The following is a 16525-nucleotide window of genomic DNA, read 5'->3' on the forward strand; positions in this document are numbered from 1 at the left end:
GAGAACTGCTGTGATGACTGCCATCTGCCGGCAACGGAAGGTAGCGGGAATCTACCCAGCCAACCCTTTTTTGTTCTCATCTATATATTTTTTTTCCAGGCTGGAATTCTTTGGTTCTAGTCCAAGAGAGTTGGTTAGAGAGGTGGTTCTGCATGGCTTGGAGCTAGTCAATTTGGTAGTCATTCCATTGTACCATATCTGGGATCAGGAAGGAATTCTTCTTAGGGCAGATTTGCCAAAGCCTTGTGCTTGATGTGGTACACAAATAAAAGGCCAAATTCTACATTTGCAGGCTCCCACTGACAGTGGAAATCCTGAATGCATAGCCCAGGGCAAAATTTGGCTCCAAAAGCCTAATTCTTCTCACCCTCCCATAGGTAGGCCAAAAATTATATATATATTTTTAATGTATGAGTGGCTAAGAGCACCCAAGTCTCTGCCACACTATTGCTCTGAAGAGAGGGAAGCTACCATTTGCATACTTTGTGGAAGACAAGAACTGATTACAACACTTTGCACTTAAAGATTCTCCTGTTGGAAGCACTCAAGTGGTTTCCATGTATTAATGAATTCAGACTCACAAAACACCCTTATGAGGAATAGCCCATAATTCCCATTTTACAGATGGGGAAGCTGAATCACCAAATTGTTAAATGACTTGTCTGTGGCACATCTGGAAGAGGGTCCAGGTCTTATGACTCTCAGTTCTGTGGTTTACCATTTTCTCTCATAAGACCAGAAGTTAAGGAAGATATATACCAGTTTAATATTCCTAGGCACAAAGATCTTGAAAACAAGGTGCATTGTAACCAAGAGAGGGAAGTTTAAGTCCTAAACTCCAGTAATCCACATACTTCTTTCTACATATGAGCTTCTGAAAAGCTAGTTTCAGGAGCAAACTGTGGTTTAGACTCTTGGTGAAATAAACAAAGCAGATGAGCCTCCCCAGACATGTACTCCACAGAGAATCATTTGTTCGCCTGTGCTTATATCTCAGCACCCTCAGAAAACATAAAATTTTGTCTCGGAGACATGATGCGGATCTGAGACATTCACGGTAGAGGAAAAGAGGGGTTTGTGCTCACAAGTCAGTTATGGGTCTACATCACTTTGCCTGCAAGTTATTCCATCTGTAACAAATAAAATGTTGGAAAGCATTCTTCCGTGGGTATTACAAAGGCTTAACCTTCAGGGTAAAACTACCTTCAGTTTACTTAACTCAGCTAACACAACTGAACTGCTTTTGAAAAACTTGCAGGGAAGGGAACTGTCCATCTTCTCCTAAAGGTATGGAATCCTTTGCACTGGCTGCAATGCTGTTTTGTAGGAAGCGATTGGCCAACTGCCACTGCAAAACGCAAAATGAAACTGACTATACTAGTGTTCCTGAGCTTCTCTTTGCTCTCCTGCCTTTGATGTAACACACTAGTTGGTAACCTGTGCAGTCTGTTCATTTGCTGAAATGATGCTACACAAACCTGATCACTGTTTGATCTCTAAAACATTTAGTGGATGAAGGGACTCCAGTAGATCCTTTATGGACTTTTTAAAGCATGTTCTCATAGTTTTACAAAACTAGTTTGGATAGGATGGAGCACTGTCATAGCATCTGCAAACTCACCAAACAAGAAAGGGCAATAAAGAGAGAAAACGTGTGAAACCAAAGGTGTGCCCCTAGGGACTGACATTTGCCCCAATCTTATTGAAAATAAAAGTAAACCGCATTTTAATTAAATCCATGAATGCTGCGGAATTGGGACATGTTGCAAACACCAGTGAGGGCAGAGAAATAATAGGTTAGATATATGGAGAAAAAAAATAATTAAAGGCGATTCAGTGAAGACTAATACAGCTCGGGAAAAACAATCCTATGGGAGGAAAATTCTGGAAAAACAGGAATGGTCCAGGAGGATTGGGGATAGTTAAACAGGGCAAAACAGATCTTGTACTTTGGGGTTGCATACACTGAAAAAATCAGGTCACAGGCCAGGGATGTGCCAGTCCCCCTGTATAGACCTGCAAAATCATGCAGGAACCTCAATATATCAGGAAATTTTAGGCTTGATTCACCCCGGTGCTGCAAAGAGGAGAATCTTGCATCTGGAGCACAACATTCAGCCCCAGGGCAGGTGGCAGGGCCTTCCTCACAGGGTTCCACTGGGGAGTGGCACAGGTCTGGGTAGAGCCCCATAGTAAGCCTACTGATGGAGGCTACCCAGAAGATATGCTGGTTCATCTCATCAGCCCTGGTGCCATCCCTTCCCAAGGGATGCCCCACCCACTGTCAACTGCATTGACTCCACTATGAATTCCAGGGCACCTAGAGGATCAGAATCACTGACTGTTTGCGCTGCTGAGCCCAGCCCTGGACAGAGTTCCTGCTGCCGGGAATGAACTGGGTCCACTGACTAAATGAAAGGAATTCAAGGAAGAATATAAAAATGACTGAGAGACAAGCTGAGCAGGAAGAAAAACTAAATCTGTTAAAGTTGGTTAAATAATAGCTAACGGTAAACATAATGACAAGTATCTGGAGGGTGTGAACACCAAGGAGCAAGAGGAACCGGTTAGGATGGCCATTAGGAGTAAAGAGAATGAGTAAAGGAAAATTTAAGCAGAATAGTCAAGGAAAAATGAGATGTCTCAGACTGTGAAAGAGCCTCCCATAGGAGGCAGCAAAATCCCCATATCCTGAATCATTTAAATCAACACTGGATAAAGCACTGGAGAAAATACAGTAGAATGTATTCCTGTGCTGGGAGGGGAAGGGATGATGGCCAAATTCACTCCCAGCCGCATCTGTGTAAGCCCGTTGACTTCAGTGGAATTGCACCAGTGCAACCGAGAACAGCCATTTACTCAGGCACTTAATTTTAAACATGTTAGTAGTCCCAATGAAGTCAGTGAGACTACACACATGCTTAAAATTAAGCACATTCATAAGCGTTTGTAGGATTAGGGCCTAAAATTATCTTATAAGGAAACCTCACCCACAGCTCTGTCACAAAAGAGAAATTAATTATGAATAAATAAATTGTGCTTATCCTAGAGCCCACAGAGATATCCCTCCTTTATTATTATTAGTAGTATTATTGTTCTCTTAGTACTTGTGGATATCTGTATCCTTTCAGGCTGGTATTTCTTCTTTGAATAAGTGTTCTTGTCAGTTTCTTCAAATATATATGAAAAGACATTTCATGAAACAGAAGCAGCTGGGTTATTACTACATGAATTCTGAAGCCATTCCCAGGCTCATCCATCTTTCCCATCATTCTTGTTACATTTTGGCCTTTCAGTTTAATCTAGTATCCTTGCAAAATTTCCAAGAAATGCTCTACTATGGTTGTGGGATTTTCTTCTTAAGAATAGTTACTTAAATTCTGGCTCTCTGTCTAATCTTTCCGACAAAGCAATGTGCATTTTTAAATCCTTCAAGCAAAATCATTACAAAGATAATCCAGCACACAGTGTAATCAAACTGCCGGGCTCTTTATTTTCCTAGACTTTTAATTTAATTTCGTATCCTGTGGTCTCCTAAAAAAAAAAATTAGGATATCATCTTTTTATTGTTTCGATCACATGCCTGTATGAAATGAAGAGTGGCTGGTTTTCTTCCCATTCACTGTTACACCACATACAACACTGCTTAATTTTAAATGACTCTCGCAGGGATAGGTCTTGCTTTCACGAGCAGGAATTTTATCCTTAACTCTCATTGGCAGTAGTGGGTGTAAGGTCTCCTGCCCAGCAATGATAAAAGAGGCTCCATAGACTTTTATGGAGGAAAACAATTTCATCAAAGGGTTCGGTTTGGATTTTTTTTTAAATGCATTCATGGGACCAGATGTTATATGGCTTGGGCTTGTAAGAATTCCCATTCACTTCAGTGGGACTACATGTGCCTAAAGCTGGGCACGTAGTTAAGTACCTGGCTTTACACCAGTCTAAACCAAGAATAACTCCAACGAAGTTAAGGGAGTTACATTAGTGCACAAAGAGTGCAAGAAGAGAATCAGCTCCACATTCAGCTGGATAATGTTAACAAGGATTGACAAACTAAATGCTGAGTCTGCAGTACATCCTAAAGAACAAATTCAAGTCCCATTCTGATTCCAGGATCTGCATCCTCCTATACCAGCAAGTCCAGTGCAGGCCTGGAGCCTCGAGTCTTCCATTAAAAACATCCTGCCCTCAGCACCTAGATGTTCTTTGTTGGTTAGTGTGAACAAGAGCTCACTGGTGGATCTCAGCTATCACAGTAATTCATGGAGATAGATGATCTCTCGAACAGCTAAGCCTCAACTCTTACAGGGTTTAAGATCACTACCAACACTTCACATTGCAGTCAGGAGCAAATAGACTAGATCAGTCTTTGGAGCAGCGGTGTAACAATGCTTGCCCCAGGGAGCATGTTAAATAGACAAGCCATTATATTTTTCACTAGCTGTAGCTTCTGAGTGGCCTTTAACATGTATGAGCGCAGGGAAATAATGCAATTTCTAGGTGACACAAACCTGGATCTGGATCAGACACAGACTGCTGTTCGTTTTCTCTATCCTTGAGTGATCAGAGTGACTGATCTCTCTCCTAAAAACACATACACTGTAGTTAGGTTAGGGTACCAGTGAAATGATAAAACACAAATTCTTGTGGGAAATAAGGTGCAAATTTTAACAGTGAGGACAATTTACCATGGGAACAACATACCAAGGGTTGTAATAGATTCTCCATCACTGGCAATTTTTAAATCAAGGCTGGATGTTTTTCTAAAAGATATACTCTAGTTCAGAAGGAATTAATTCAGGGATGTCCCATAGCCTCTGTTATGCAAGAGATTAGACTAGATGATCACAGTGGTCTCTTCTGACTTTACAATCTATGAACAAGGAGTAGGGCCCTACCAAATTCACGGCCACGAAAAAACATGTCACGAACTGTGAAATCTGGTCTTTTGTGCTTTTACCCTATACTGTTCAGATTTCACAGGGGGAGACCAGCATTTCAAATTGGGGGTCCTGACCCAAAAGGGAGTTGTGGGGGGTGGTGGTGTCACAAGGTTGGTTTTTTGGGGAGGGTCACAGTATTGCCACCCTTACTTCTGCACTGCTGCCTTCAGAGCTGGGTGGCTGGAGTGTGGTGGTAGCTGACTGTGCGCCCAGCTCTGCAGGCAGCAGTGCAGAATGCCATGCTATCCTTACTTCTGCGCTGCTGCTGGCAACAGTTCTGCCTTCAGTGCTGAGATCCTGGCCGGCAGCCACCGCTCTCCAGCTCTGAAGGCAGTGCAGAAATAACGGTGGCAATACCGCGACTCCCCCCCCCCAAAAACAACCTTGTGACCCCCCCGCAACACAGAAGTCAGGGTAGCAGTACCGCAATCCCCCCTACAATAACCTTGTGACTCTCCCCAACTCCTTCTTGGGTCAGGACCCCTACAATTACAAGACTGTAAAATTTCTGATTTAAATAGCTGAAATCATGAAAATTATTATTTTTTACATCCTATGACTGTAAAATTTACCAAAAACAAACTGTGAATTTGGTAGGAACCTAACAATGTGTATGTGCCTACGGTCTCAGATGGATATGTACTCGGGGCAGCTCCCACTGCCATGGATACACTATTTTTAATGTGCTAGTTAGATCAAGAGCTATTGTGAGCACATCCATCTGCTCAGTCTAGGAATTACACCCCCAACTCCAAGTGTTGACATACCCTCAGAAATCTTTTACCCAAATTCTTTACTCTAATACAGAAAAGCAAAATCCTACCACAAACCTTGTTGGCTTCCTGTAAATTCCGTTTTGACTGATTATTTTTTTTAGTGAAGATAATTGACTACCTTTTCAGAACAGGACCATGTGAAGACACCAGTAAAGACATTCTCTCCATAAGTAAAAGATTTATTATTTTCCATTTGAGGAAAATAATCTCATTGGGTTGATGGAGCAGATAAAAGTAGCTCTATTCAAGTCACTGTTGTATATGGGAATTTCTGGACCAAACATTAACATCAGGACTTAATAGCTTCCAATATATTATCAGGTTAATAACATGACAGACTATCACAATGTTAATAATTTTTACCAGGAAGACAAACCAAACAAGCAGAGCAGCTATTAGGCCATAGTATGCTAATTATAAAGGCCAATTCCTAAGCCACGTCATATGTCAACAGATCGAGAGGAACACAGTCCTAATCTCTTTAATAAAAAAAAAAAAGAAAGAAAGAAAAAGCCCAAATCCTACTCTCTTGGGCAGAACAGAACCTGAAATGCCAGAGGATTTGACATATCAAGAGCAAACTATACACCACAATAGACTGACTCAGTCAACAACAGATACATCCACAGGGGGCTACGGGGAGTGGAGTGTAAGGCTGAGCAGCAACAGCGTTGTTCTGACTTGTACCAGGTGTCAGGCAGGCCTCTGCACACCCCCCAATAGACAAGAAATGGAAAACAAACTGAAAGTACCTTAAAGTAAAGTTTGCCTCCTTCCACCTTCCCTGCTCCAAGAACAAGAATGGAATAATCAAGAATGAAGCCCCCTATGAATACTGTATCAACCTCATTTTACGTAATGGTTTTTGCTGTTACCCACAGGCTCTTTAGCATAATCTTTCTGGGAAGACCAGAAAAATGAATTAGGAAAACCACTAAAAAATAGTTTAATTGGATCATCATTAAAACAGCCTAAACTCTTGAGACAGATTTTTCAAAAAGAAATGGTTACATGCTTTAAAGTGAATTCTCTGGTTTTTAATCCTTTGTTTATTTAAAAGTAGACTGTCTCATTCATACTGATTTACTATATTTGAGGCAACAATTTCTATAGTGACTCCCAATTCCATTCTTGGAATGTATCTATTTCTTGGTCTCCACAGGAGAAATCTTTCCCTTCACTCAAAAGAGTTGACCTATTCTGGTGTTATCATGTGTTGATTTCCCGTATTTTTATGGAAACAACTGACATCTTCCTTACAATAGGTTTATTTTTTGAAAAAAATATCACCTCTGATGGGCTGCAGGACATGAAATCAGATGCTGCACTCAGCTGCAATGTTTTATGATCCTTGCTAAAGTCAAATTACAATAATCATATGCATGTTAATGTTCCATTAGGAGATGAGTTACACGAGTCATTGCCACCAGATATGGTCTGTCACTACAATGAATTTCTTTCTTTCCAAACAGGCCCCATCCACTTCTATTGCCCTTTTTAAAATTCTTGTCCTAAAGCTGAGTTCTCGGTTAATGAATGTTTGTCATGTATAAAACGTATTGCTAATCTATTGCCAATGAGGAGATGCTCTAATCTGTATTGGTATCTTCTGGAAAGGGAAGTTAAAAATATGGCAATTTGAGGACTGACTCATTTCACAGTTTTGTTTTTTATATGGTGACAGTGTGCACCCATTACAAAAACATTATATGAGCCATAAAAATAGAGCATCCCATTTGGTTAGAGCCATCAAAGGACCTGCTTGGGTGGCATAAGTATATGTTTCTTTTAGTATTGCCGTCATCCCTAAAAAGGAAAAAAAAATCGTATTTGTGTTGTGTTTTTAGTGGGTTGTGCATTTTCTGTTTTTTGCTTTGATTGGGTTTTTGTGTAACCATTCTTCTGAAACCCAATATCAGAGAAAATTAATAGTTTCTCTTCCAAACTGGCCCTTCTTTAAAGCTAATTACCGTGATGACCAATTCAGTTATTTCTAAAACTTTTTAACAAGTTTGTAAAGAACCTAGCAATATATTTCAGGATTACGTTGTCGAAAGAAAACTTCTGTGCATAAATGCAGTACCTTAAACCTCGTCTTTCAGGCTTTGAAATTGTCCAAGCTTCAACTAAGTCTACACAATTATTGCTTTGTATGTGTGTATGTGTGTTATTTAATCAAATTGTTAGTACTATACATAAAAGATGTAGTCTTATCATTGGGCTGTATAGGACAAAGCACTCTTTGAAAAATAGTGGATTCCAAACTAGAACATGCCCTCTAGCAAATCCATTATTATTTTTAAACATGCAGTGTTATGGAACCATGAGTGCCTGGATCAGTTTTACAACTTGTATTTCCTATGTAATTTATTGTTCTGGTTATTGTTTTTATTCACTCTCCCTAATATTCTGTAACCACCACCTTTTTTATAATAAAAAAATCGTATTCAATACTATTACAGCCAAACTTTGGCAGCAGGGTTGTTTGTCTATTCAGTATTGCCAACTTGTGTTTTCACTGTAAGTCTTGCAATATTCTGTGTTTTTTGAAAAGCCTCAATTCGTGGAATCGTGCAATTATGTAAGAATCTCAGCATTCTCTCTCATTCCTTGCAAGATCCTAGCTCTCATGTTTGAGAACTTCCTGAAAACATGAACCTCAAAGGCTCAATACCTAAAGGCAAATAAAATAACCCTCAATTGATTGCTTTTTAAAAAAAAAATCTCATTTTTAATTTAATCTCATAATTTTTGGGGAGGTGGGATGAGGGGTGACTCAAGATTGTTAAGTACTGAACGCTGGTAATACTAATGTATCAAAAAATCTTTTAAAAGTTCCTATCCTAAGTCCTGAAAAGGAGGACAAAAGTATAATGATTTGCTCATTGCCTGCTCTCCATCACACAAGGTGTGTGACGTTTTAAACAGTTGAGACGAAGGCACTATCCAGATAATCAGATTTAGCAAAAAATTCTTAGCTATGTTATTTATGGCACCTTAGAGTTATACAACTGGTATAGCTAATACAATCTAATTTACTCTCACTCTTTATACCAATTGTCTAAGGGGACTGAAATGAACAGAGAAAAAATTAATCTGATCTTGGTCATTCACTAGCACAAAGTAGTTTTCACCTTCAGCCAGGATATGAGGATGCTTTTATTTTTTCAAGAGAAAGTTTTCAGGGATATATAAGAAGAAACATGAAAATATTTATATTGGGTTTTGTGTATTTTTATCTTCAATAAAATCTGTGAATTTTGAGCCTAAAATCAATGAATGTACATATATCTTCTGATTTCCCCTTGCCACTATATATCTATGTTCAGAGGTGAAAGTAAGCAGGTATGGTCCGGTATGGTGTACCAGCAAGAGCTGGTACACAGTGCTGGAATGGTTTCCCTAGGCTGGTGATTTAAAGGGCCCGGGGCTCACCGCAGTGGCCAGAGTCCTGGGCCTTTTAAATCCCCACAGAAGCCCTGCTGCCACTACCCTGGGGCTCAGACAGTGATTTAAAGGGCCAGGGCTCCCCACAACAGCAGGAGCCCCAGGGCCTTTAAATCGCCACCCGAGCCCAGCTGCCAGAACCCCTTTAAATTGCCCCTGAGCCACACCCCTGCTCAGGACTCCAGTGTCCCGGTAAGCAGAGATGAAAGTAAGCCGGTACACCCGGTACGGCGTAGCGGCAAGAGCCTGTGCGCAGTACCAGGGCAGATCGGCTTCCCCTGGCAGCAATTTAAAGGGCCTGGAGCTCCCAGTAGCGGCTGGAGCCCTGGGCCTTTTAAACTGCCGCAAGAGCCCTGCTGCCAGAGCCCTGGGGAAGCAGAGGGCCTCGGGCAGCAATATAAAGGGCTCGGGGCACCTGCCGCAGCTACCGTCCCAGGTCCTTTAAATCATCCCCGGAGCCCTGAGGTAGCAGTGGCGGGGCTCTGGTGGCTGTTTAAAGGATCCGGGGCTGCGGCAACTGCTACCACACCATCCTGTAAAATAGCCGCCGGAGCCCCGCCGCCGCCTCCCCAGGGCTCCGGGGACGATTGAAAGGGTCAGGGGCTCTGGTAGTCGCTACTGCCCCGGGCCCTTTAACTTGCCACCGGAGCACCGTCATCGCTACCCCAGGGCTCTGGCAGCAGGGCTCTGGGGACAATTTAAAGGGCGCTGGGTGGTAGTGGCAGCCCGAGCCCTGGGCCCTTTAAATCACTGCCCGAGCCCCCGGCTGCCACTGCTACCCCGGGGCTTTCACCCCTGCCAATAAGTCCTTTAACTTACTTTCACCCCTTCCTATGTTTAATATGAGCTTGCATTATAACCCTCTGGTTTGCATTTACAGGTTGGATATCTTCTTGATTGAGGTTTACTTAGATAGTTTCGAGTCGTTTTCATTTTGGTAAGGACTGTAGCATACGGTAGCGCTGCAGCACTTGCACTGTGGAAAGAAAGCTCTCTCCCCCCACTATGTTCCCTTTTTGCAAGAGAATTTGACATCACAATCCATACTCCTATTTCCTGATTTCTTGTGACTCGTTATCCATACACAGTAAACTTCCTAGTGGTTCATGCAGTGTAGTTGTAGCCATGTTGGTTCCACATTACCTCATCTACCTTGCCTTCCTAATGTTTTGGCATGTTATATATATTTAGCGTGGCCTATTCTGGGCCCAATCTGCTCACAACAGAAATTTTGCCTGAACAGGAAAATCAGGATTAGGCTCGTCATGGCAAACTCTGCTCACCTCCAAGCAAACTATGATTTTGCTACTTCAGGTCTTCTATCATAATAATGGAATTTGCCAGACAAAAAGTTGCTTTTGTGCACATCATGGTTGAATGAGTGTTTAAACAAGTCAGTTTATCAACTACTTTGTCTGAGATCACGGAAATGGATGCATTATATCAAAACTGAAAGTAATATTCATTTCATTTACTTTAATGGACAAATATATAGGGGTATTCCCTCCCCATTCTCTTTCATGATAAGTACTTAACCTGAGAGGGAGAGACAAGTATTAAAAAGAGCGAGATCTGTCCCTTAATGGTAGTCACCCTCTAGTCTATTTCCTTGCTGCTTTACTGTCATTGTTTTTTTATCTTGTGTTTTTCAAACATCAAGGCCTCTTTGTTGTGCTTTTATCTTAAGTGTCTGGGCAAGTGTGTATTACGTATCCTAGTTTTCCAAAATCACGGCATGACTACACTTATTATTTAGCTATCTAGTTTATCTTCATATGCTCCTTACCCTTGGTGTCTGTTCTTTTTCATATTAAGATGGTCCAACATATCTGTTTTGTTTCTAATTACTTTTTCCTTTTAGTTAAACCTGATATAATTTCTACTGAAACCTCATAATTGTGTTACACAAACTACCAAGCTTTGTGTACTGAGAAAAGAAATATGAAACTGAGGAAACTTTACTTTAAAAAATAAAATGAGAGTGAGAGAGAAACAAACCTTCACACTCAGACACACCATTTAAAACACAGATTTCTGAGTACAGCTTATAACTCAATTAATCATTTACATGATTAATATTGCCTATAAAATCATAAACATTCTGCAAAAAGGTCAATTTTTTCTTGCGTTTATTCATTACTTACAATTATTGAATTAAGGTTTTTTTGTGTGCAAACTGTTTATTCCATGACTTGCAATTTGAGCTGCGTTGTTCAGTTATGACTGGTCACATAAGTCACAGTGCATTGGTTCGGTTCATTGTTTGGATGAGTGCAATTCTTTATTATAACCATCAGGTTTCTGGCATGACTGTTTTATACAAACAACTTAAAGTTTACTTTCCAGGTCAATTTCAGCTTAAAAATCCACTTTCCTCTGATGGTTGTGCTCCTATAACAATCACAAAATGAGCTTGCATAAAGGGAGCACAAGCAAAGCCAAAGTAAATGTTCTAAAAACCAATATTTGCTGGAAAATATTTATCTAGCTCTACTTCCAAGTCTTTGACATAGTTCTCCTTACTGGATTTAATGTTGCAGGCTTGTTGAAACCTTGATTTAAAACCATTTTGAAGCCTCGCCTAGTACAGTGACTTTGGGCCTCATGCTCCCATTGAAATAAAAGGCAAAACTTCCATTGACTTCAGGGGGGAAGCAGAATAGGCCCCTTTGCTATAATGTTTTGCTTGTCTGAAAACGTCAAGCCATAGCCATTGATTGAACCTCACTATTAAGTTTAATTACTTTCTTCATTGCCATCTCTTTGAGCGACTCCCGGGCTGGTGGAGCTCCTGTCATTTTCAGAATGTCCCTATTGTTTCAGGGCAGTGTTGTTGCAGCCACGTTCGTCCCTTGAAAGCTTGGCTCTCTCACCAAAAGAAGTTAGTCCAATAAAAAGATATTACCTCACCTCCATCATCTCCCCCTATTGTTTCAGCTAATATAAACCTTCACTCTTGGTAAAATAGCAACCAGTAAAGGCCCAAATCCTGCCAATACCTATGTGTGTGCTTAACTGAACTGGAAGTACAGTTAAGAACATACACAAAAGAGTTTTCAGGAAAAGGGCCAGAGTTTTTGCAAATTCAATTTCAGATGCAATTACTCTTGAGTTATTTAAGTAATTTTTTTTTTTAAAAGTCTTGGTACTCAGTACAAGCGGGTGTCTCATTCATCTACAATTGCTTCAGAGAACAGATTATTTTTAGGAATATTTTCCTCGTTGCAGTTTGTAATAACATCTTGAAAACCTCAAGACAATCTGTTATGCATCTCTTTCCTTTAGTATTGTGGGGTCATCCAGGCATACTAGACTTTTATTTTTAACGATCCCCCCCCCCAATGCTATGAAGCATTTGCTTTAAAAATAAACAAAACCACCTCCAACAAATTTAACAAACTTTGAAACCATGGAACAAAAAAGGCATAGGGTAAATTTGGGGGCTACAAACCTAGAAGTTTTACTGCACCTTTAGCTTTCAATTCCAGCTAATGGATTTGTTATACAAATTCTTTCAATATTACTGGAACTTCCTTGACGATCAAGGGTAGCAAAAGGCCATGCAGTATATAGCCATATTTAAAATTCTTGCAATACATCTAAGGTTGCCAATTTTGGTTGGATGTATTCTTGGAGATTTCATCACATAACAATCTTTAATTAAAGATTAACCTTTAATTCCTGAAGACTCCAGGCCAATCCTGGAGAGTTGGCAACACTAACTGATTCTCTGCAAATGACACACAGCTGTATTTCTTAAGAACACTAATGCTGGTGCTTTAAAGTATTACTAGAGATCTTAAATCTGAAAGAGCCTATACTGATGATGCTCAATCATATTCCAAGGGTACTGTAAAAAAAAAGACCCACAGCGAGCGAGTCTCAAAGCCTGAGTCAGCTGATTCGTGCTACAAGGCTACAAATGGCAGCATAGAAGTTCAGCTCTGAGGGGAGATGGGACTCAGACCAGGTTCCAGCCCGAGCATCTACACTGCTATTTTTAGACCTGTAGCATGAGCCCTGTGAGACTGAGTCAATTGACCTGGGCTCTGAGACTTGCTTCTGTGGGTCCTTTATTTTTACTTATTGCCACGTAGACATCTCCTCGGCCATACTATAAAAAACCCAGCAGAAAACAAGAATGCTCCAGTTTGAAGTCAGAAAAGAATAAGCCACTGATCTATAGCTAGTATTATTTGAATATATTATGTATATATATAGCGCATATTTTATTCTGAGGATCTCACGGCTTTACTCTGTAGGTAAATCTCAAAATGCCCTTGTAAGTTACATAAATGTTGTTATGCAAATCTGACTATTTTGTCTCAGGCATTCATGTGCTCGTATAATGCTGGGTATAATAGTTGAAATTATCTCATTTATTACACTAATATTCCTTTATTTGTGTTCCTGTAAGAAAACAGGAATTGCCAGACTGGATCAGACTTGAGGTCCAATTCTAGGCCAGTGTCCTGTCTCCAGCAGGGGCCAGTACCAGTTGCTTCAGAGGAAAGTACACGAAACCCTGCTGTTTATATCACAATAGAACAATTTTCTCTAGTAACTGTTTTCAGTATATTGAAGTTTAAGCAATGTTGGATCCACATATTATTTTAACCAATCAGAAATCGGGGCTGCAATTCTTGCATGAAGTAATTCCATATTGGGATTTCAGAGAAATTTTAACCTCTATGAGCAAAAAGTCCCTCCACGTGGACTTGTTTCCTTGTAAATCACACCAACCCCGCTCTCATTCACCATGAAATGTTCTCTCTGCGTTGTATGCCTCTGTACATAATAAATCTCTGTTGAAATGGTTTCTGTGGAGTGGGGATCCCCAAGGTAAAATTGCTTCCTGGTTTAGGTACCAAAGTTTGGGAACAAATTGGACATAAGGAAAAGGAATGAAATAAGAAGCTTAAACTTTAATTCCTGAGCTGTTTGTCACTGAGCTCTCCAGCTGGGTGCTGGTGGACTTCTGACAGTATGAACAAATAAATATCCTGTATAATCATCTCAGAAATCCCTTTCTGAGGCTTCCCAGGAAAATCTAATTCCTTAGCCCAATAAATAAAGGTTAACCACCCGTAACTCAATACGACTAAGAATAAGTTAGTCTGCAATAATCTAAAACTTCACAAATTCACTTTATAAATAATATAGGGTCTGTTCCTCCAACGGAAGAAAGAGAGAGGAATATCAGAAGGAGATAGAAGCCTATGTCAGAACTGGCTCCACACTAAAGATTTTGCAGTATATTTACCAGAAATCTGAAATAGTCTCACAAAGAGGAATTAACTTTCTATCCCTCTAGAGCAGTGTCACTCGGAAAGGCCTGCTGCCTGCCTATAGACATGTAGTGATCTCAAAAGTAATATTTTTGACTGCCAAGAGATTTGTCTCCCCAAGCCATGTAATGTATAATAATTTTCAACCACCAGGTGGCTCCTCACAGATGTTTTCGCTAGTGTTCCCCCCTCCTCCCCGCCCCCAGCTCTTAGCCATCAGTGGAATACAATGTCTTTCACACAGGTGTTCACACTGTCCTTACCACACAGAAGAATTCTAATACTATCAGGATTAGACAGTGAAAGGAAGCTACCTCTACGTTAAAACACTGGAGACCCATAAAAGTGATGTTTTCAAATTCAAAGGATCAAATGTGTTATGACCGAAGGGATGGGGGGGACGGGACACCATAAACAATGAAGACTGCTATTGTTGATGGAAACTTCCATCTCCCCCCCCCAGAAAAAAAAAAGGGGGGTGACCTTTTGAAATAAGGATCAGATGGTTTTTCTAGTGAATGGACTCTTCCAAGGAGCGATTTAATTTCCACAAGTTTAACAGCTAAAGGATACCCTGCTGCATTATCTAATGAAAGTCCCGCTGAGATCCGTGCGTGCCATATAAACACAGGGCTGAGCCTGAGAATGGGAAAGATGTGCGAGATAATGAAGACATGGGAGTCATTATATTTTTGGCTAGGGGTTCTTCATTCATCAAACGCAGTGAATGAAAATATTAAATACTGCATGCCAGGTTAATGAGCTGTTCCGTTATGATCCTCTCAAGATGTGAGAGCCTCGCACAGGGTACCCTCTCAGCCAGGCTCAGTAGAAACCTGATCATTCAAACCAGAAAACCACTTCCCCCTCTGAAAACACGCTGTACACACCAGGGTTTTTTTTAAGAGTCATCTTCGGCAATGCAGCTAGCCCTGTAGTTCGCCCGGATATTTTTAACGTATATGTTGCGTTTTTAAAAGGATGAGCACCAATAATTTTTAGCGAGGGTTTTCTGTTAGCCTCTCTCTAGCCCCCACCCTTCAAGCATCAACCACCTCTTACAAATCTAGCCAGATCTGCCTTTCAAACCAGAACGTTCAATTGCAGTTTCATACAATCATCTGTTGGTAACACAGCAAGCAAAGAAACAGCCCCCAGTTCAGCTATTCACACACAAAATCCCCTCCGAAACCGCGCATTATTTTGCAGATCGAGGTCCCTTTTCATATGCACCGTAGAAGCTAATTACATGTCACCTCGCTCCATTTGCATTTACTCGATTTTCCACATAAAACTGGATTAGGATAAAAAAATATTTAAAATGGACAGTTACCAGCAACATTATATCACCTGATAATGCCGAATAAGGCAATGGCTGTATTCTGCCAGTCGCACCATACAGAATAAAAGGCTATTTGCATATTTGCTAACCCTTTTGAATGAATGCATCTGCAGCTGACCTTTAACAATAGGCTCTGAGATAGCACAATCTGTGGGATCAGATTGGAGAGAAGGGGTGAATATTTTACCATTATAATCTCTGCGATCTCAAAAATCTCCTCCTACGGAACCTCTTCACAGCTGGAGATAAACATTCTATTGTTTCAAATACGCATTTTAAACGCAGGTTCAACCACATGCAACGTCGAGAGAGAACAGGATCGGGATCAGCACGGGGTCTAAAAATCCCCAGTGTGCATTTCCCCCTTCCTCCGGCAATGCATTGCCTACCACTACCAGGAGGGTAAATGCGACAGGGGTGCTCCATCTCCCTTGCTGTTTCTTTCTCTTACCTTCCCTGGCTTTCAGCAAGACAGTATTGGCAACAATATTTTCCAGCTCCATTGACAGTATCAATCAGCGAAGGTAGCGGCACTGCAGCAGGATGTCAATTGCTATAGGTGCTGCTGGTTCTCTGTAACGACTATCAGCCTCCTTCCTCTAGTGCATTATTCCTCCTTATTTCCCCCCCTGGAGTTTCCTTTAAGAAAGTCACTGCTAGCTCTCCCCTCACTAATATTTTCTCCCCTCTCTATTGCTCTGCTACTCCATTCTCCTCCCCCCGGCT

The 16525-nt window shown here is 40.9% G+C and overlaps 1 protein-coding gene across 3 annotated transcripts in view; it reads right to left on the reverse strand.

Annotated features, from left to right (window-relative positions):
- Positions 1-16525, reverse strand: part of GRK5 (G protein-coupled receptor kinase 5) — a 232592-nt gene extending 216067 nt beyond the window's left edge. For all 3 annotated transcript variants that reach the window (XM_032780769.2, XM_075072511.1, XM_032780766.2), the window contains exon 1: positions 16251-16525. In XM_032780769.2, coding sequence (XP_032636660.1) covers positions 16251-16302 — 52 coding nt within the window. In that variant the 5' untranslated portion in view covers positions 16303-16525. The remainder of the gene's footprint in view (positions 1-16250) is intronic.

Source organism: Chelonoidis abingdonii, chromosome 15, assembly GCF_003597395.2.
Source record: "Chelonoidis abingdonii isolate Lonesome George chromosome 15, CheloAbing_2.0, whole genome shotgun sequence".
Taxonomy (NCBI): Eukaryota; Metazoa; Chordata; order Testudines; family Testudinidae; genus Chelonoidis; species Chelonoidis abingdonii.